The 22,104-nt window shown below is 42.9% G+C and overlaps 1 protein-coding gene across 2 annotated transcripts in view; it reads right to left on the minus strand.

Moving 5' to 3' along the window:
- Positions 1-21,174, minus strand: part of Gxylt1 (glucoside xylosyltransferase 1) — a 36,358-nt gene extending 15,184 nt beyond the window's left edge. The window contains exons 1-5 of one of the 2 annotated variants that reach the window (XM_038343505.1): positions 20,900-21,174; positions 11,548-11,640; positions 5,276-5,447; positions 2,429-2,554; positions 149-400 (exon numbers count right to left, since the gene is read on the minus strand). In XM_038343505.1, coding sequence (XP_038199433.1) covers positions 149-400; positions 2,429-2,554; positions 5,276-5,447; positions 11,548-11,640; positions 20,900-21,108 — 852 coding nt within the window. In that variant the 5' untranslated portion in view covers positions 21,109-21,174. The remainder of the gene's footprint in view (positions 1-148; positions 401-2,428; positions 2,555-5,275; positions 5,448-11,547; positions 11,641-20,899) is intronic. The other variant, XM_038343506.1, reaches the window with a different exon arrangement.
- Positions 21,175-22,104: the final 930 nt, after the last annotated feature.

The raw sequence follows: 22,104 nt of genomic DNA on the forward strand, positions 1-22,104 counted from the left end.
CTAAACCTCATCACTGTCCATGTAGGAGCTCTTAATCACTGAGTGTCTGACTCTCCAGCCCCTACTTTAGTTTTGGACTTACGGAAAACAAATGGCTCCAGGAGAAAGGGAAGCTGCAATCAACCACCCTGCGCACGCATCGAGTTACCTTAAAGTACTTCCTCCTCATCCGTGTCATGTTCATCAGCATCACTCCAGAGTTCACCCCGGTCTTCCCGTAGTACGGGTGCCGAGCAAAGCGATTATACCATCCTATTCGAGGTTCCTCATGCTCGGGGGCCATCGCAGCAATTTGTGTGGAATTAAATTTCTTTAGTAATGACCAAATATCATCAACAGGTCGTAAAAAAAGGATATCGGTGTCAACATAGAGTAGTGAATCAACTTCTTTCAGGATTAACTATGAGGAAAGATATTTGAATAATTAGTTATAAATATATCTTTTTAATAAAAGCATAGTAATAGAAATTACACCTAAGAAATAAGTCAGTTCCCAGATGTGGCAACTCACAACCACCTGCAACTCCAGCCCCAGAGAAGCTAATGTCCTTTTCTGGCCTCCAAAGGCACCCATATGTACACACACACACACACACACACACACACACACACACCAAAAAAGCAAAACAATAAATATTAAAGAAATACTCAAACGAAAATAATCACAACTTAAATCTATAATTGATATGCTTGGGCATGGTAAACTATAATCTTAATTTACTCAGGTGGTTTTTGACCACTTTAACAAGCAACTGAAGATTCTTCCCTATAATTCATATATTTTCCAGGAACTTATATCTTTTATTTTATTTTACCTTTTGGGAAATGAGGTCTATTATGTATCGTTGACTGTCTTGTATTTCTCTGTGTAAACCAGGCTGGCCTTGAAACCCCAAAGACTCCTCCTGCCCCAACTCACATGCGGGGATTAAAGGTGTAAAGGTGTTCACCACTCCACCTGGCAAACTTACACTTTTTTTTTTTTTTTTTTTTTTTTTGTTTTTCGAGACAGGGTTTCTCTGTGGCTTTGGAGCCTGTCCTGGAACTAGCTCTTGTAGACCAGGCTGGTCTCGAACTCACAGAGATCCGCCTGCCTCTGCCTCCCTAGTGCTGGGATTAAAGGCGTGCGCCACCACGGCCCGGCGCAAACTTACACTTTTAATATCAGCATTTGTACTACCATAAGCATTTTAGTTACTTGTTTATTTTAAATGAAGCAATTATTTGCTTGTTTACTGGATTTTGAGACAGGGTTTCTCTGTAGCCCTGGCTGTCCTGGAACTCACTCAGTAGACTGGGCTGGCCTTGAACTTGGAGATTCACTGCCTCTGCCTCCCAAGTGCTGAGATTAAAGGTGTACACCACTGCCACCCAACTACTATCATAAGCAATTTTTTTATTTATTTTTAAACTGAATATACCATAAGAATTTTAAACATTAAGAGCTTGAAAAACTACTGTGGTTTTTAAATTTTACTTTAAAACTCAAACTTCGGGTAACGTTAGCCTGGGGTTTATTACCAAAATCACCAAAGAAGAGCTCTAGTAAGCAAATGGCTCCCACTGTCTCTGAGCTCTCCTGCCTTATAGCTGGGTAACTGATTCAAGATCACTTAGGAAAGGGAAGCTAACTGGCCTAAGACAGAAATGTCATTAGTGCCAAGCTGTGGGTTCAGCAGGGGCCTGCAGGTCACACACCCTACCAAGACCTGGTAAATATTTCTTCTTATGGCTAAAACAGTCCACAGCAACTATATGTAAGAAATGCTGTTTCAAAAGAAATTACAAACAAAAAAACAAAAAAACAAAAAAAAAAACCCTCTGTGTTTCTCGGTGTTGAGAATCAGCTCTACCACTGAGCTAAATCCAAAGCCCCAAACTTTTTACCCGTCTGGTATTTATTATAGCCTTGACTTGTTCTATGGAAACTTTTTTCTCTTGTTTGACATGCACCTTTGTTTACTCAAAGAGGTTTAAATGTAATTATTCAGAAACTCTTCTGGGGTAGTTTGAAAAGGAACGCCCCATAGGCTCACAGATTTGAATGCTTGGTCACCAGAGAGTGGCACTAGTCGGAGGCGTGGCCCCGGAGGAAGAAATGTGTCTCTTGAGGTAGGCTTTGAGTTCCAAATGTTCCAGTCAGGATCAGTGTCTCTCCTCCTACTGACTTCGATCAGATGCAGAACTCTCAGCTTCCTCTTCAGCACCAGGTTGGTTTGTATGCCACCATGCTTTCCTTCATGACAACAAAGGATGAAACCTCTGAACCTGTCAGCCGGTCCCAATTAAACTGCTTTCCTTCATAAGAGTGGCCATGGACAGTGTCTCTTCACAGCCACAGAACACTAACCAAGACATCATCTGTATAAAACTAAGCTTCAAGTTTAAAATAGAAAGAAAGTACATACTGGGAGAGAAAACAACTCACCGGCAAGAACAGCCTCTGGGAAGCACACGGCTTAAAGAGCTTCTTCCACTCCACGGCGCTGTCACTCGGGAAGGTGATAGGGTACAAAGTATAGTTAAATCTTCGTAGAAATGACCAGCTATCAAGCTAAAAATACAAGAAGGAAGTAAAGTTAAAGACATAAACCAATATAGATTTGTTTTACTTTCAACCTTTTCTGTAACATCATAAACCAACAGCTACAAAACAAAACTGCTAAAACTTACAACCACATTTATGTTACACAGTTAAAAGATTCTTTTCCATTACTTCCTTCATTTACATTTCAAATCTAAAAATCACAATGATATGCTACAAACACTTTACTGTCTCGATCTAAGGCACAGAGGTTGTTTTTAAGTCTGTGTTCAGGGTCACTAAGACGGATCAGTCATAAAGCACAGAGTGAGAAGCTGAGTTCAGGCCCCAGCACAGTGCTGCAGAGGAGACAGGAGAACAAGCAGGGCTTCCTCAGCAGCCAAACTGCCTACAACACAGTGAATTCCAGGCCAACCAAGAAATCCTATCTCAAAAAGTGACTGAGCACTTACAGGTTGCTAAACTCAACAGTCCAAATTTGACTGCCCTTCATTCACCCATGTGAATTTCCTCAATCCTAAACAAGTTAAAATCAGAAAAATGAAACACTCAATTTATTACTATAGTATCTATGATACAAAAATATTTATATTAAGTGTCAAACTAATATATCACCAGTTTAGTCCACTTCTGTAAAGTTTAAATGTGCCCTGGTATTCCTAATAAACTATTCTGGCAAATACTTACCTAGTGCCAATTTAAAAAAAAACATTAGAGACCAAATATATACATATACATACATATATATGTATGTATATGTATAAACATAAAAATATTTATTTATTTATTTATTTATTTACTATGTATGCAATATTCGGTCTGTGTGTATGCCTGCAGGCCAGAAGAGGGCACCAGACCTCATTACAGGTGGTGAGCCACCATGTGGTTGCTGGGAATTGAACTCAGGACCTTTGGAAGAGCAGGCAATGCTCTTAACCTCTGAGCCATCTCTCCAACCCTCAAAATATATATATTTTTTTAAAAAAAATCTATAACGAGTATTCCTCTTTAATGTCCTAAACTCACTTCAAAGCACTGCCTTGGTCCAGACTCAGCTACAAACATAATTTTCCACTGTTGCTCCAACAGCATATCATCCCAGCAGGCTTAGCTATTATAGCTGTAAAACAAGGAGCAGTTGCTCTCCAGAAGCAAGTCTCAAATCCCGGCTCGAGCACGGGCCAACAGGCCCAGCTTTAGAATTGTTGGTTCAAATTACCCAAGAGCACACAGAAATGACCAGGAGGAGATGGGTTATAGTTTACATCAAAAGAAATGACCGGGGGAGATGGGATAGAGTCTACACCAACAGAAATGACCAGGGGGAGATGGGGTAGAGTCTACACCAACAGAAATGGTCAGGGGGAGATGGAATAGAATTTTTGCCAAACTGAAAATCTCCCTTTGATGTACAACTGTGTTCAAGTCCTTCAAAAAGTGTAAGTATCTTCCAATAGTTAAAGAGCGCTTTTGTGACACCCTACTTTGGTGTCCCTGTTAACTATTTTGAAAGAACAATAATTTCATTTTCCCTTTCAACTTACAGATCACTTAGAGATCTTTTCAATACTAACTTCAAAATGAAGTCTTTGACATTTTTCACTTAATATTGGAATATTTTGCAATTTGGTCCATCATATATATATCTAATATTCTTTCATCAAAATCAAAGCCAAACGTTTAACTAGAAATGGTTATAGAGCTGGGTCGGTACTCAGGCCTATATAATCCCTGCACTCATGAAACGGGCAGGGGAATCAACAGGAGTGCAAGGTCAGCTTGGATCACACAGTCGAAAACCTGTCTCAAAACAACAACAAAACATAAACAAAAGCAAATTATACTTTAAGAAATAATCTGGATAAAGAGAATAAGATGATGAATAGAAAAGAGATGACTACAAGTACTTTAAAGTGCAAGCACACCGCTTATACCTCGTAGAATTTAAAGCTCTTGGCCAAAAACTAAAAAGCCGCAAACAGCATTTTTTTCTTCAACATGGAAATGAACTAATTTAACTTGGAAAACAAAGAATCTTTATACATAGTTAGATCAAACACAGACATCCACAGCAGCTTGAAAGCAAGACTTAGCAGAGAGGTGAGTGGGGTGGGATGGAATGAGAGACACAAGTATCATCTCCACCCCCCACCCCGAACACAAAGCTAAGAGATGCAGGTCATCTTTCTTTGCGTACCCCCTAATTCCTCACGGGCAATTGTTGTTAGCAGGTCCAAGGCTTCCCTGAGTGGATAGTCTATTTTCAAATCTAACAGCCAGCTACGATCAAATTATTAAACTCATACCAAACAGAAAAAAGTCTCAACTATTAATGTAAAGTACACCCTTAAAGGAAAAAAGCATTTTTCTTTCTTCCTTTTTCTTCTCCTTATACTGGATACAATATGGTTGTGATGGCTGGAGTATGAATGGCCATTTTAAACCATGAGGTAGAGTCTTATATTGAAAATGGCCTGACCACAGCCAGAAAAAAATAAGAGCCCTCCTTAAAGATGAAGAACTACCACGTAACATAAGCAAATAAAATCTTCAGACTTGGCAGGGGATTAGGTTGCCTATGCTTGTTCAAAATCCAATCTTCCTCTACACTGTATCTGGACTCCTCGAGAGCTCCCTCCCTATGAGGGAAGGCTGCCGAGCAGACAGTTCTGGTACAGCAGACTATCCGACAGTAAAATCTCAAGTTCTTACTGTGTGTCAAGTACTTACTCTGTCTTTAAAGCTATCGTGTAGTTGGTCTTCAGCAAAAATATGGACCTGCAGTGGCTTGATGCTGAAAATGAGAGCTGACTTCAACATAGTCACAGTTTCCTCCAGTCTTTCACCACAGGCAACAACAGCAAGGTGCATTTTCTCAGCGGGCTGTGTTTTCAGACTATACCTAATAGCCAAGAAGAGAGCATTTCCAACAGGTTAGCACGTAATTACTACTAAATGGTATTTTTACCATATTTAAAAACAGAAGTTTACAACTTCTTTTAAAAATGCAAAAGAATATCAAGCTGCAAAATATTACAATGCTGACTCCATCATCCAATCGTATGCCTTCCTCTCCACCAGTTTTCCACAAGCAACACACCTCATGAGGCAACTCTCCCAAGAACGCACAACTGACTTCACTTGTCCCCCGCACTAGGTGTCAAGAAGGAAGCCTAAGTATTTTAAAACTGTAGTTCTTCATTGAAACTTCTTCCAATTCCCTTTAAAGCCCCTTCACAAGCCTTCCCCACCCCACAATCAGATCATTATGAAGCAAGTCAGCCACAACTCATCCACAAATATTTCCGCATTACATCCCGTCATAAGCCAGGCTCATCACAGGAAATTTGCTCAGGTAACGTTTTTCAGTGGCATGTATTAGTTCCACTTACCAAGTACTCACCAAGATAGGGAGAAATTTCTGAAAGGACCTCACACACACTAATGTATCTTTTTGGAAGGAAAGATCTCCTCAGTTCCCCTTTCTGCCTATGCAGGAACTCACTTCTATCAGGGCAGTGGTATGCAGGCTGGAGAGCCCTTTCCTCCCTCTGGTGTGGGCATAAGCTCCAGTCTTAAAGCTCGCCACACTGTTCCACTGAAGGAACTGGACAGGAGTGGTGCCTTCCCCACTATCCGTCCCCTTAATCCCTTCCCTCATATCTGCCAACATTCCTAACAGGAACTGTATGAGTACCATTACACTCTGACAAGGAAACATGAATTTAGTTCATCTCTTCTCAGCTTGGTCGATCACCTTCCTGGACCTGGGGGGAGTTGGGAGGACCTTGGTCTTAGCATAGAGTGGGGAACCCTGATGGCTCCTTGGCCTTGAGAGGGAGGGAGGGGAGGTATGGGTGGAGGGGAGGGGAGGGAAGGGGGAGAAGGAGGGGAGAGAAAGGGGAGAAGGAGGGGAGGGAGGGGGGAGGAGGAGGGAAGGAGATGGAAATTTTTAAATATAAAAAAAATAAACCATGAGAAAAAAAAAAAAAACAGCAGAAGCCATAAAACACAGCGAAGACAATCAAGGCACACAATTCTAGAGAATTCTATCTCATCTTCCTGTTAATAGTATTCAGATCCTATTGCTCACAATGGTTTTAAAAAAAGTCTTCATTAGAACATCAGCCTGTGGATGGGGAGATGGTTCCTGACCCCTCAACACCAAGGACAGAAAGGACAATTGCAAAATATTAGAAGAAATAGTAAGCAAGCTTCTAGATTGCAGGAATTGGGGACTAAAGTTTCTTAAGCATTCATGTGGAAACAGCCATTCCAATCATTCTAGCCCAAATGAATGAACGTTAGATTCTTCATCATGGTTTGTTAAATTGTGCTTTATCTTAACTAAAATCCCTGCAGAGATAAGAAATCTTACCCAAAAAGAATTTTGAAATCACATCTACTTTCCTACCTGACAACAAATCTTTAGATAATACAAAGAACGCCACAGTGCTCTTATACTTCACTAAAGCATAACTGAAGTGGGAAGCACAGCACTGTCTGCTGTGAGGAGAGGAACAGCACCTCTAAGAATGGCGTCAAGTGGGAGCTAGGCACACGGTCCTGAGGCCCAGCAAGATCCCTCAGACACCCACAAAGAGAGGCAGCCGCTTAGTCGCCCTGGACTTCAAAGGTGTTAGACTGTGCTGCAGGCTCCCTCTAGCAGGCTTCCCACCCAGCTTTAGTTTTTATCAACGATCCTTCTAACCTCACCCCAAGTATTCTAAGGACTGCTAAAATTACTGTGTTGTAAGCTACTGACTAGAAGGTTGTCTGAACTGTAATGGTTGATTTTGACTGTCAACTTGACAGGATATATCATGAAAAGGAAGGAAGTTTCAATGAGGAAAACTGTCTAGGGTAGGCTGGCCTGGGGCATGCCCTGTGAGAGTTTCTTACCTGGGTTTCCTGACCTGGGAAGACCCACCCTAGTATGGCAGCATATTAACTGGGCCCTGGGCTCAGTAAGGTGAGAACAAGCCAAGCACTAGCATGAACAAATTAATTCACCGCTGTCTATTCTTGACTGGGTGTGGGGCAGGTTCTGATATCCTGACCTCCCACAACAGATCATAACCTGGAATTTGGAAGCCAAATAAGCCCTTTCTCCTTTAAACTGTTTATGTGGGGACATTTTATCACAGCAACAGGAAGTGACACTAAGACAGAGGGGAATCTGTAAACTGTGTGGGGCGGTTTAGGCAACTTGCCATCACTGTAGAGGCCTTCCCAAACTCAGTGCACTAGCACCTCTTGAGGGCCCTGAGTAAGGTAAACAGTCATGCCTTTCCTTGCTTGAGCAGTGGCTGAGGATCTTCCACAGATCCTCTCTCATTTCCAATGCCCTCTTATACTCGAGGAGCCCGAGGCTCACATAAAAGGAAGAGCTGGAATGTACCTCAATGCTAAAGTTCCTGCCCAGCTCACTCTGGTTGTCGCCAAAACCACCAACGAAAAACCAAAAACATGCCGGGCAGTGGTGGCGCATGTCTTTAATCCCAGCACTCGGGAGGCAGAGGCAGGCGGATCTCTGTGAGTTCGAGACCAGCCTGGTCTACAAGAGCTAGTTCCAGGACAGGTTCCAAAGCTACGGAGAAACCCTGCCTCGAAAAACCGAAGAAAAAAAAAAAACCAAAAACATATGACACTAATGATCAACATAATAAAAATCAAAAATTGAATCCATGAGTAAACCTAAATAAAAGGGGAAGGGGAAAAACTCTTCCAAATCTGCCAACACATACAGAATAAGAGAATCACCATAATGATTACTTTGCCAAAACCAGGGTATTTCCCACACCTATTTCAAAGTGGACACCGAGACTACTACAGAGCAGAAATGGAAGTCCAGGGCCTTAACCGTGTGATAAAACTTAGCCAACAATGCTAAGTTTATGGTACCAGCTGATCCCTTATGACACCATGAGCAAAAGCCAAAAGCGAAACCAAATCCTTAATCTATTCATGAGGACCCAGGCAAATCAAACTAAGGGTCATTCTGCAAAACCAAACAAAACTATCATGTCACAAAAGATGGAGGCCAGTAGAATGGCTCAGTGGGTAAACATGCCTGAAGGCAAACCTGCCAAGCTGAGTTCAATCCCTGGAGGCCCCGTGTAAGGAGAGAGTCTTAGCCTCCTCCTGTGGAAGTAGACAAGAGAATCCAAGAATGTCTCCACTGTATACAGTAGAAAACCAGCAAAATCTGCATCAACAAGGCAAAAGATGAGGACCAACACCTGAGACTACTCTTTGACCTCACCATAACAGAGCATAACACCGAGACTACCCTCTGACCTCACCATGACAGAGATAACACCGAGACTACCCTCTGACCTCACCATGACAGAGCACAACACCCGAGACTACCCTCTGACCTCACCATGACAGAGCACAACACCCGAGACTACCCTCTGACCTCACCATGACAGAGCACAACACCTGAGACTACCCTCTGACCTCACCATGACAGAGCACAACACCCGAGACTACCCTCTGATCTCTACCACGGCAGAGCACACATGCACCTGCATGCAGAATCACGGAACACACACAAAACTAAAACAGGGTGAACACGACACGGCATCTGTCATTTCTGCTGTCTGTCTGATACAGGGTCACTGAAAGAGGGAGATTTAGTTCTACATAAGAACGTGAGTTTAAGGGCTGGAGAAATGGCTCAGCAGTTTAGAGCATATGCTCATTTTCATCACCCATATTAGATAGCTCATGACCACCTGTAACTCCAGGTCAAAGGGATCTGACAACCGATCATCTGGCCTTTGTGAGCACTAAGCACACTTGTATACATTTTTAAAGAAAAGAAAAAAAGAAACTGAGTTTAAGATATTTTACAGAATGATAATGATACATAATGCAAAATAGTTTTTTATTTTTGTATTCACTTGGTATAAACAGATACAGTATTACATGCAGAAAATGTAAAAGAGGGTTATGACTTAAAATCTCAAATTCAAAAGCCTAGTGTTACCACTGCAGACTCCAGCTACTTGGAAGGCTGAAACATGGAGACTACATGGGCCTATAAGCCAGATACAGCCTGGGGCCAGCACGTGGATATCTGCCACAGAGAACTGACATCAATGAACCCTTGCCATTTTAGCTTCTAGGATGCATATTTGAGAATTTGAGACTTTATGTATACTATTATAAATATTAAGAATGCAGCTTGTTGCCAGGAGGTGGTGGCGCATGCCTTTAATACCAGCACTCAGAAGACAGAGGCAGGTGGATCTCTGTGAGTTCAAGGCCATTCTAGTCTACAGAGAGAGTTCCAGGACATCCAAAAGCTACAGAGAAATCCTGTCTCAAAAAAACAAAAAACAAACCAAAAAAAAAAAAAATGCAGCTTGTATTACAGGCAATGAAGAACTGCTGAAAGGGGAAGAATTAAGTCTTTCCCAGGGATGAGTCCTCTAAGTTGGTTCTCCAGTACTAAGTAGTCATTTTTAAAAACATATGCATACAAGTTACTCAGTGGACTCAGTAGGGTGTATACATACATACATACGTGTGTGTGTGTGTGTGTGTGTGTGTGTGTGTGTAAAGAAAAAGAGGCCATAAATCTGAGGGGAGAGCAAGGGGCGGGCAGCTAGGAGGGGTGATACAGAGCAAGGAAATGATGCAATTATAATTTTTTTAATTGTTAAAAAAAAAAAAGAATGTGGTAACCGGCATGGTCATTGGCAAACAGATTGAGAATTTAAATTAACCATAAAGATACTGCAAAGACATTTGAACTGGTTTTGCTCTTGAGAAAGGCACAGCAGGTCATTCCCACATTCCCTACCACTACTGTCTCAGGAGAGCAACTGCCTACAACACTTGATTCTCTTCCTGAAGGCAAGAGCAGCACAGGCCCCAGTCCAAAATCTTCTTAATCACACAGTGACTTTAAAAGGCAGTAAATAATGTCTTTTCTTTTACTCCTTCAGTAAGGATGTTCTTATCCTCCACATCCCTACAAGCCTCTAGGCTAAAGCTAACATAATCTTTCCTTGGCTGTCTCATCCCTTACAAAATGTGTTTTTAGTATACTAGCATTTTTGTTTCAGGACATTTTGTTTAGGGCGGGTGTGCACACATAGTACACACATGGAAGCCAAAGGATCATTGTACTTATCTTCCTCTGCTAAATGGCAGGCTTGGCAGCAAGTGTCTTTACCAGATGAACTATCTCATCAGCCCCAGGACTTAAAAACACTGGGCATTTAATACCCAGTATTAAAGCCCCTACCTTTAAATTAGGTTAACTGACAAACGTGTGTATACACACATGAATGCACATGCACACATACATACAGAATGTGCATGTTATCTGTAAATGTCTAGGGAAAGCCTTGTTTCATCTTATGTAAGCCTGATTGTCAACTTGACATAGCTTAAGAGATACCTGAGAGAAGAACCGCCTAGATCAGAATGGAGCACGAGCATGTTTGGGAAGACTGTCTCCATGACTGAAGTGCTAGGACCCAGACCACTGTAGGCGTCATGAGGTAGGTGGGCCTAGATTCTATAAGGAAGGGAGCTGAGCAATCAAGAACGCAAGCCAGCAAATAGCATCCCTCCATGGTTCCTCCTGACCTCCCGCAGGAATGGACTGTCACCTGGAAGTGTAAACCAGGCAACCCTTTCCTCCCAAGCTGTGTTTAGTCAGATTGCTTTATCATAGCAACAGAAAGCAAACTAATCATACCTACTTATCAATTTATTAGTAAAGGTCAATCATATATTCTCCTAAAACTTACAGCTTAATGACATTTAGAAAAAATTTAGAGCATTTTCATATAAAATCTATTAAAATTAGTAATAACTAGGAGATAAAGGAATAGAAAACCCAAGCAGTATATCAATTATTTAATTATATGATACTAAATTATAGGAAAATAAACAGTCATGTTTTATTACAGTGAAAGGTTTGATCATCTCCTATCTAGTCTTACCTACTCTGATCTACCAATTAAATATTAAGGGCCTACCTAAAAGCCGCTTCCCAAAAGCAGTTCATTCCACAAACATCAGAGGGCAGCATCCAATAGTGATTCCAGTAACAGAGAGAGAGATCTTTACACCTGACGGTGAGAAGAAATAACAGTCCTGGGTGAGTATTCAGACTGTGCACTATTAGGGAGTTGACTGAATAACACATTAACTTCATGTTCCATTTTACAGCACGAAACTGCAAATCCAATTGCTATGGAAAATCAAAGCATTTTTAGAAAAGTGATTTCTTTACTTAGGACACACTGTTTTAAAGAAAACCTTAAGATCATTGATTAGGTGAGAATACCCTACAACTGTACATTTTTGTGATCAGGAACTCTCTGGATACATTAAAACCTCTTCCACTCTGACATATAAGACATTAATACAGCTTATCTTTTTCTTCACAGACTATGCATACTATCCTAGAAAATCATTTCACCCACATATTCTATTTACCACAAAAGTAGTATATCACAAATACAGGTGTAATGGGAGGAAAAGATCATTAAATACATTCAAACTAATCAACCTGAACTACTTCTATGGTGTTTCAAGCTTTGTGCATTGTGAGGACAGTCACGGCTGCTTCGCCCTACGCTGTTTCGATACACTACAAAAGCGAGATGCAGTAGACCTGTGGGCTTGCTTAAGAAAGGAGGTAAAAAATGGAAAAATGTGTCACGCTGCAAAAACGTTTTTCACGGTCATTTCCTTCCAAAGCAACCATCTGACACCTGCTCACTGCCCGAAGGCCTTCTGCACCACGTCACTGACGAGGGCATCCCACTCAGCACCGCAGAGCTTCGCTCTCCATGGAGTCACCTCGAGGTTGCTACTCTAACATCAAAAGGAAGATCTAGGAAATTTCAGACTTGCAAAACTCCTAGTCTGACTTCCCATAAATTTCTACGATCCGTGATGCAAAGCAGGAGTCCTCAACCGGAAGGCGTCGTGCTCTCTCTTGAAGAATGCACACCAGCAGACTAACGATGAAACAGACGATGGGACCAGGGTCTGACTGCCTAGGAGATTCTCTATCCACTACATAAGCTGCAGCACTGGGGCTCTAAAGTCACTAAGAAAAGCTACGCTGTTACTTGCTTTTCCTTTGAGAGACACAGCAAAGCTTACAAAGATGAGTATTTTAATTTTTGAAAAGATTAGTCAGTAAAGTAAATGTGCACCCAACAGTAATGCTTACCTCTTGATTAGAAACTTTGTACCCTACTAGGGATAATTATTTGTGTTTAAAATATAACAGTTCTTATAGGCAGCCAAACTCAGAGGTATCCTAACAAAATACATATACATCTTTCAAATTCAAGTGCTTGCACATCCAGTTAAGCCTAACAACAAACTTTTCAGATAAAGACATTTTCAGTATCATTTTAACACAGCTTACTTACAATCAACACCTAGCATGTACCTTTGCTCTTGGCGGGGGGTGGGGGGAAAGGGGAGGGGGACTAACCCTATTATTCTATTTCTCCTGCCAAACTACACAATGGGGTAAAAGAGAAATGAAAACGGAAATTTCAGTTGTTCAATAAATATTATTTTGTAAAGTTGGGTACAACAATACCATTTTCTGCTGCAGCTTTTACTCCATTTTACACAACACACGATTGTGCATTATTTCCTAAATCTGCCTGGTCCTAAGATCCCTTACTAGAAATGCAGACCAAGGATCCTATCCTTTGCCTGGTTAATCAAGCATCGGCAGAAGCCATGGTGGCTGGAAATGTAACCAGGCCTCAAAGACAAATCTGAATGAACATAATATATCAAGCAATGAGGCAACACAGGAGGGACGACGGTGTGGACGCACAAGCCTGGAATCCTTAGCATTCCAGAGGCTGAGGCAGGGACTCTTTAGTTCTAGGCCCCACAAAAGAATTTTTCATCAAAAGTACTACCACTGGGGCTGGAGAAATGGCTCAGATGTTAAGGCTGCTCTTCCAGAGGTCCTGAGTTCAATTCTCAGCAACCATGTGGTGGCTCATAACCATCCATAATGAGATCTGGTGCCCTTCAGCCTACAGGAAGACATACAGGCAGAACACTGTATACATAATAAATATATATTTTTAAAAGGTAGTACCACTGGCTTGCCATATATGCATAAGGTATAGAGATTGTTCCTTGCACCCATTCATCCCCACAAAAAAGTTACCAATAAAACCGCTCAAATAATAAATGCTGCTAATATACAGTAACAACTTAAGATCTTCTTTCCTTCCTTCCTTCCTTTTTTTTTCTTTCTTTCTTTTTGGAAACAGGGTCTCATGTAGTCCTGGCTGGCCTAGAACTTGCTATCTCACACAGATGCACCTGCCTCTGCCTCCAGTGTGCTGAGATTAAAGGTGCGTGCTCATACCCAACACAATTTAAATTCTTAAGTGGATATTTCAATGGATCCATGGTCACCAAGAACAATTTAAAACTTTTCAAAGCCTAACAAATCACTCATCACTGCTAATATCTGTATATCATTACTGCCCATACTTTTAAGATATCTGCCTGCCAGGCAAGGTGGTGCAAACCTTTTACCTCAGTACTTGGGAGGCAGAGTCAGGCAATCTCTGTGAGTTTGAGGGCAGCAAGAAAGACATAGTTAAGACCCAACAAAAAAATTGACCACAAATATTTCAGTAGGAAAAGGTGACATACATGTTGACAAACCCAGAGAAGCTGCTGACACTGCTCAAGCCTGAGTAGCTTCAAGTAAACACCCATGTAAGCAGAAGCGGCTTCCTCAAACTGTCCACACACACACTAGCCAAAAGAGTTTCTAAGTCAAGGACCAAGTATTACAATTACAATAGCTTGCTACATCCCAAGGCGATGACTTAATAAAGGTGACAGAAGGCAAGGCCACAGACTTGAGAGTTGAATTCAAGACTGTTGTAGGCACTGGCAGCCTATTAAGCTTAACTATTCTAAATCTTTGAGATACACCAAGGTCTCTGGACTTTGCTGGTGCTGAACTACAGAACCAAAGTTCAGTAGATTAAGGTCATAAATTCTAGGACACTCCTACCAAGAGGTAAGCAAAATTTATTTTACCTCACCCAAAATGTAGGTGTTTCTTGGACCTTTGAACTCACGGATATGCACTGTAAGACACCCAAGGTGTTTGGAGAAATAATATGAGTGGGTGGCTTGCAGTCAGAAGCCAGCATTAAATGCTAGTTCTGTGAAAAGCTGCAGCACTTGCGTGGACCAGCAGCCTCCTGGGTACTCTTCCAGTCAGTGTTGGCATCTGGGCCACCTTCCTCCTGTCCACACCAAGTTCTTAATTCTCTCCCTGTTTATTCAATAAATTACCAACTGAATGATCAGACACACTGGCAAAACAGTAGAAAAAAACACAGGGAGTAAAGCAGGCACAATCACACTTGTCTAGTAGGGAATGAGAAAGTATCACCTTGGATATTGCAGTGTAGAATAGTTCCAATAGTTTCACAGTTCTCCAACACCACTAACTTGTATCCCAACTCCTCTGAGCTAAAACAGGAAATCCTGGCTGGACTTGGTCATCACTTGAAACTGACACCCTAAATAGCAATCCTCCTCTCCTGTCACACAACCTCTTGGTGCACGCAGGCTCCCTCCTGTACTCATTTCCCTCCCTATTATTCTAGAGCACAGGGTCAATCCATTCTCTACTCTTACTCTATCCTTTGGCAATACTTTTCTAGTAAAATATCAAATTAAAGTAGGTCAATTGTTCACAAGCTCAGATGACTACAAAGAAATGACATACATACACCGACTCGCTGAACTGATTCAGCCTGTCCTTCGCTGGGCCCTCTGTGGGATCGCGACCCTATACGCACTTCACCTGCACTGTATTCATAGACTTTTCTCAGGGTCCCTAAAAAGACCACCTCTTATCAATTAGCCCTGCCTTCTCCTGAATCAGAAGCATTAGGAAAACTACCTCAATGCTCATAATCACCCACCTCACACCCTGAACTAATTAATGTAAGTGAGTCCTACTCGCCTCCATTAACTTTCCTACCTCTCAAGGGAAGCCTATTTCAAAATTCGTTGACTCTGGCCTGAAGTTACTTGCTTTGACCAAAATAACATGTTGTAAGTGACTTATCCTGGGGCCTGGAGCATGGAAGGCAAGTGTTCTACCACTGACTTACAACCCCAGCCCTCTCACTCAACTTCTGCAGGAGACTGAGCATAAGGTAAGGACAGTGTAAGGACAGCTTCTTCAGCCTTGGCTGTAGAATGTCCAATGCAGAGTGACAGGCACAGACCTGCAATGGTTAAGAAACTGTTACTGTTTATTGTTAAATTTATAAACTGCAGAGAAGCTTGGAGATGTTAGAAAAGCAATAAAGAGTGACAGAAGCAAAAATTCTCCTTTAAAGTATAAATTTAGAGACCGGCAAGATGGCTCCACAGGCAGCTCAATCTCTGGAACCCACATGATGGAAGAAGAGAATTTGCTGCAGGTTGTCCTGTCACCTCCACAGTTGCTACAGTGCACACACACACACACACAAAACAGTTTTTAAAAAAAAAAGCTAATGTTTGAGCAACCACAGCCCACAATTTCCACTGCTAATACTCACAGCACTAAGAACGTCTATGTCCACAGGAAAGATGTGTGTGGCCAGGGAGCGCTGAGACAGAGGTCATCCCAGGCCATACAGTAAACCTGAGGCCAGGCTTAGCTGTGACACTCTGTCCCCAAAACAACAACAAAAGTAAATATAAATAGATGTTCATAAATAGAACTATAATTCATAACAGCCAAACAGTAGAAAACTACCCAAATGCTTATCAATAAACAAATGTGTTAGATCCATTTAATAAAATACCAACATTATACATGCTACAGATGAACCCTAAAAATACAACCTAAATGAAAGAGGCCAAACTCAAAAGTTCACACTTGGTATGATTCATTTATGGAAAATACCAGGATAAGCAAACCTATGAAGACAACAGATTTGTGGGAGTCAAGGGTTACAGGACTAAGAAATGGAGTGACTCATGGTTATGGGATCTTTGTTGGGCAGTCTTTAAACTCTAAGAGCTAATGCATACATATCTGGATGGGAAGAGTCAGGTTTTAGGCTGTTTCTTGGTTGTAATGCCACATTGGGAAACACAGTATACAGACAAGAGTTAAAATTCATTACTGGGGGACTAAGGAGACAGTTCACTCAGTAAAGTGCTTGAGAAACAAACAAGGACTAGGTTGAGATCCCCAGCACCCACATAAAAATCCAGTGTCACAGAATACCTGTGACCCCAGTGCCATGGGTAGAGACAGGATGATCCCTGGACTTGCTGTCCAGCCAGCCTAGCTCCAGGATCAGTGAGACTTGTCTCAGAAATACAGTGATTAAGAGAAGACAACCTCTGGTACACACACACACACACACACACACACACACACACACGAACACATACACATTCATAAACTACACAGACTAGGAAAAGAGGTTTGGCTGCTCTTGCAGAGGACAGAGTTTGGTTCTCAGCACCCATATCAGGCAGTTCAAACTGCCTAAAACTCCAGCTCCAGGGGATCTATTACCCTCTGACCTGCACACACATGCAAACACTTACACATATACACCTCTCAAACTTGGAGCGGATTAAATCCAAGATGTCTCCTGAGTAGGCAGGCCCTGAGTGAAGATGAGCAGACACATCCTCAGTGAATGTGAATCATCCACAGGACACATCAAGGACCTCATGCCTCAGACCAATGGGAACCATGAAGCCTCTCCACCTCAAGCCCCACCCCCACTCCCATGAGGCTCCTTCCTCTGGCTCCATTGTGATTACTCACAGTGTAGATGTACTGACCAGTGTGTGCAAAAACCGAGTGCAGCTTCCTCCTGACGTTTACAGCCTATGAATTCTCTACTCCAGACACGGCTCATGGATAACTTCCCTCCATCAGAGTGCCCAGCTTTTCTGTCCACGTGGCTGCATGCCTGCCCTTTCTTCGTTCCCTCACTGTGCCAGTCAGATTTCCAGGACCAAGTCACGCAGGATATAACAGTCTTCTGTATTTTATTACATTAAAAAGGTGGTATTTATTTTCATTTCAAAATGTCCATAATAATCACACGACTTCTGTAAAATCTGTATATAACATAAGTTTTTCTTTCTCTATAAAGAGACAAGGAAAATTTCAAGCAATCCACTGTAAGAATGTGGAAGGCTGAGTGCAGGGCTACAAGGCAACAATACAATCTCAAGCCGTGAGCACCTGGGACATACAAGAGACCACAAGTGGAGCATGTCAGAGGAGAGTATACTCAGACTACGGGGAAATTAGCGGAATTTACGTCTGCCTGGGCAACTCACTTGCAACTGTTGTGTGTCTAACTTCTAGCTCTCCATCAGATCTTCCCTGGGTCTTGGGTCTCTAATCTCATGACCACTCAGAAAGTGAGGAAAGGGTAGTGTCACAAGCACATGGTGCTGAAACAACTGCCCGACCATCTCAAAGAGTAATCACAGGGTACTCTCTTCCCCTGACAAAAAACAAATCTAGATTATGGTGTTAAAATGCTTTTTTAAAAAATGCGTGGGAGGAGGAACTCTGGAACAAAGTTGTTCTGTGCATAATAAAGTTAAAAAAATAAAAAAAAAAGCTATCCTGAAAACAAAAAACTTTAAATTCACACAACATACATTTTCCAAACAAAACTTAAATTGATATTCAGAGAAAAGAATTCCAACAGACATGACATAGGTAACAGTATTTAATATTTAAAATAAAATCTCTAAGCCATTGGATACCTTTAATCCCAGCACTCAGATAGTAAGTTCTAGGACAGTCAAGGCTACAAAAAGAAACTCTACCTTAAAATACCAAAAAAAAAAAAAAAAAAACCCCAAAAAACAAACAAAAAAAACCTCTAAGCCAAAAGTATACTTCTTAGTCAAATGAGTATCTCCAAGGGCACATATTACTAGTTTTTATTAAATATTATGGATCAGGATTATGCTAAGTACGTGGACCGTTTTTGTATGCTCCCAACCCACCAAAAAATTCTTATCTTTGATGTGATAATGATCACTGATGTCGTGGGTGCCCAGGCCTTTGGTAGGCGATTAGAACATAGACATTACTGTCCATGGAGAAGAGAGAGGCTCTGGACCTGCCTGGCTATGAGAGAACACAGCAAGAAGGTATAAGAAACAATGGACTCCTGCTGTTTCCAAGCAACACAGAAGTTTTGCTACAGTAGCCCAGACATCACTCAACAAAGATGTAATGTAGATGCCACTATGTTGTTCAATAAACTGAAATACAGTGTGGCACTGGTACAGGAGGCCTCATTAATGAGGCGGAGTAAGGGGTTTACCTAGGTATTTCAACTTTCTCCTGTGTTCAGTGCCCCAACTCCCCTCTTCTTCAAAATCAGATTCAGGGAAGAAGGGCGAAACAGTATTGCAAAAATAATGGTCAAATCTATCTCTCAACTATCAGTAGATCTCAGTATTTATTTGCATCTTAATAATACCCCATGTTTATAAAACACAGATGTCTGGTCTTCACTGTCAGGCTTTCTAGTTTAGCAGGTTTCTTACTGGATCCCAGGGAACAGAACTTTCCTCCAAAGTAAAGAAAAAAAAAAAGAGAGAGATGGGGGGGAGAGAGAATAAAGAAAAAAGGGGGGGTGGAGGACTTAACCTTTAAAATTAAAACATTAATACATCGGCCACCGTTTTACAGTGCCAGGTACCATACTACGCAATCTATGCAACTACTCATTCAGTTCTCACAAACAGTCCATATCTAATGAGGAAGTCCAGAGCCAGTATGTGTCAAAGGTCAAGTCCATGACTCAAAGCCCTCACTCTGTCCAGTGTTTAATTCTCTGTCTATCCCACCAGTGTCTCCAGTACTCAGCAGAAGGGAATTTGATGTCTCGCTAATCTGAGGAGAAGGGAGGGAAATGACAATCATTTCTGAACGTGCATCCAAATATCCAGTTGCTAATATACAACTTTTATTTGTCAATTATATCCCAATGTGGCTGAAAGTTTATTATCTACATTTTACAGGAAAGAAATTAATACACAACAGAGTAACAATGTGATCAAGGGAACCTGCACCCGTGAGAGAAAGAGAACACAAGTTTGTCTGACTAAAACGTATGCATTCTCTGTCTACTAAAACCCTGGAGGGAGGAACTCAGCACCTGGCCAGGCAAGTCCTTCACCACTGGGGTACATAGCCAGCCCTGGGTCTGCTGAACCTGGGTCTCACTATGTAGCCCAAGCTGGCCTGGAACTCACTAAAAACCAGGTTGGCGCTGAATTTTCCATCCTCCTGCCTTACCTCCTGAGTGCTGAGAATACAGGTATAAGCCACAAAACCTGGCTTGAAATAATTGTTTCAAACCGTATACACTAATTGAGAAGAGATTTCTCTGAAATATTATTCTTACCATTCAATATGTTTTACATTATGGAGTTGGAAAGATTTTTTCCCCCCAAGAAGTTCCTGTTCTGTAATTCTGGACAATTAATACTTTTTTAAAGATGTGGCCAATGGTGCCTAAGAATATACCTAGATCCCACATTTCTCTGACAACAGTCAAATCACAATCCCCAAGCTGCTTTTCCTTTGTACCTCCCTTCTCTCTGGATGCCACACAAAAGCTCAAAGAGGGTACTTTTTGCAGTTTCCCTCTCTTCTACTCTTCAATATGTTGCCCCAAAATACAGGTATCCTGAAGGCAGTGTGAAACGCTCGGATTGTTAAGGACACTGCCACAACAGTTTTCCATTAAATTTCACAATTCGAACCCTGGCAGGGATTTATGCAAATCCATCAAATCATTATGCTGTGTTATAAATACCCAATTTTTAAAAAAATGAAATCTTCATCCCACCCCTCCCATAAAATATGAGCACATGAAGTATCGCTCTCAACTTCCTCTAAGTTTCCTGATAAGCCGAGTATTTCCAAAACAAAAATCATAGCTCACTTTATGCCACGGCCAGATTTATCTAACCACTGCGACTGCTGATGAAAATGCTAAGATTTATGATGAAAATGTAGACACCTGGGAGGTGGGGACTCAACAAGGGCGCCAACCTGATTCTTAAATAGCTCAGCTTCAACTCCATGGAAACAGGAGGGAATTCCCACTAGCCACAGTGTAACCGGGATTTTTGTGGGTCATCACTTACTCCCAACGAACCTTTTAGAAAGTTGCAAATTAATTCAATTTCTAACTGCTCTAGATACTGGGTCTAAAGCCAAACAGAAAGTGCTCGGTTCTGGAAGCGGCACGTCCCGCCCGCAGACTCACAGATCCCAGCGCCCTACACTGCGGCCCGTACCTGCCCGGCCGGCCAAAGCCCGCGCTGCCCGCGCCTCTCCCGGGGCCGCGTCCGCCGTCCGCCAGCCAGGAACCCATCGCCGCGGCCTGCGGCCTGCGACCTCCGGCCGCTCCTTCCTCCAAGGACACTGCGAGCTGGCTGAAGGCGTACAGCAGCGAGCAGAAGCCGCAGGCCAGGCACAGCCCTACAACCCGCAGGTAGCGCCGCATCCCGGCCCGCGCTACCGCCTCCGCCGCCGCCACCGTCACCGCCGCCACCGCTGCCGCGCCCGCCGGGCTAACTGCGAGGAGCCGCACTGCGCAGCCGCAGCGTGACTAGCCTGGTTCCCGCCCCGCCCCGCCCCCGAATCCCCGCCAGGTTCCATTCCGCCCCGCCCCTCCCAAGCTCTGCCCCTCCACCACGCCCCTTACTCTGTCGTGCCACGCCCCTGGCCCGCCCATCTTCGCGCTAGCCCCGCCTCCTTCTCCCGCCACGCCCCTAGTCTGGCCTTGTCCCTCCTCCGGGCCACGCCCCAACTCCCGCCCGTGCCCTGCAGCGCTTCCGGAAGCGAAGCTGAGCTCTGGAGCAGGCCGGTCACGGAGCCGAGCCAGGAGTTGTACGTTTTGAAGAGGGCGACCCGCTCTGAGCTGCGGAGAGGCTTAGCGAAAGGAGCCGGGCTCTAGGCCCGTGACCTAAATCTACGATTCTTCCGCTGCGTCGTTTGTGACGCTGAACAGCTTGAATTCCAAGATATCGCCGTGTGACTAAAAAGACAACGCGGTTTTCCGCACTGGCTAGCTCTTCCTCGCCTCATCCTGCTCCCCACGGACGTGAGCCTCTGGTCTAGACTGTCGGCTTCCTGCAGCCTTTAAAGCGGGCGGTAGTTCTGGCTGCTCTGCCTGCCCCTCCACACATCAGGCTGGGAGGCAGGGATCCTTCCTAACTTTCACGTTTTTAGACTTCGCTTACAACCATTTTCATACCAAAAGCAAAGCTGACCGTTTCCACGCGGAGCCTCCCTTCCTTCCCCCTCCTCCTACTTCCTTAGCCTCTTCCAGTGCCTTGAGCTCGGCTCACACCGAAGCTTAGTGGGGACGTTGGTAGTGGCGTAGATATTTTAATTGAGTGCAGTTCGTGTATGAGGCTGGTGCGGGAGACCTGCGGTGACGATTTTACAAAGCAGAATGACTAGTTTAAACTTCGTGATTATCCTTAGATACCTTCAG

Source organism: Arvicola amphibius, chromosome 9, assembly GCF_903992535.2.
Source record: "Arvicola amphibius chromosome 9, mArvAmp1.2, whole genome shotgun sequence".
Classification (NCBI taxonomy): domain Eukaryota; kingdom Metazoa; phylum Chordata; class Mammalia; order Rodentia; family Cricetidae; genus Arvicola; species Arvicola amphibius.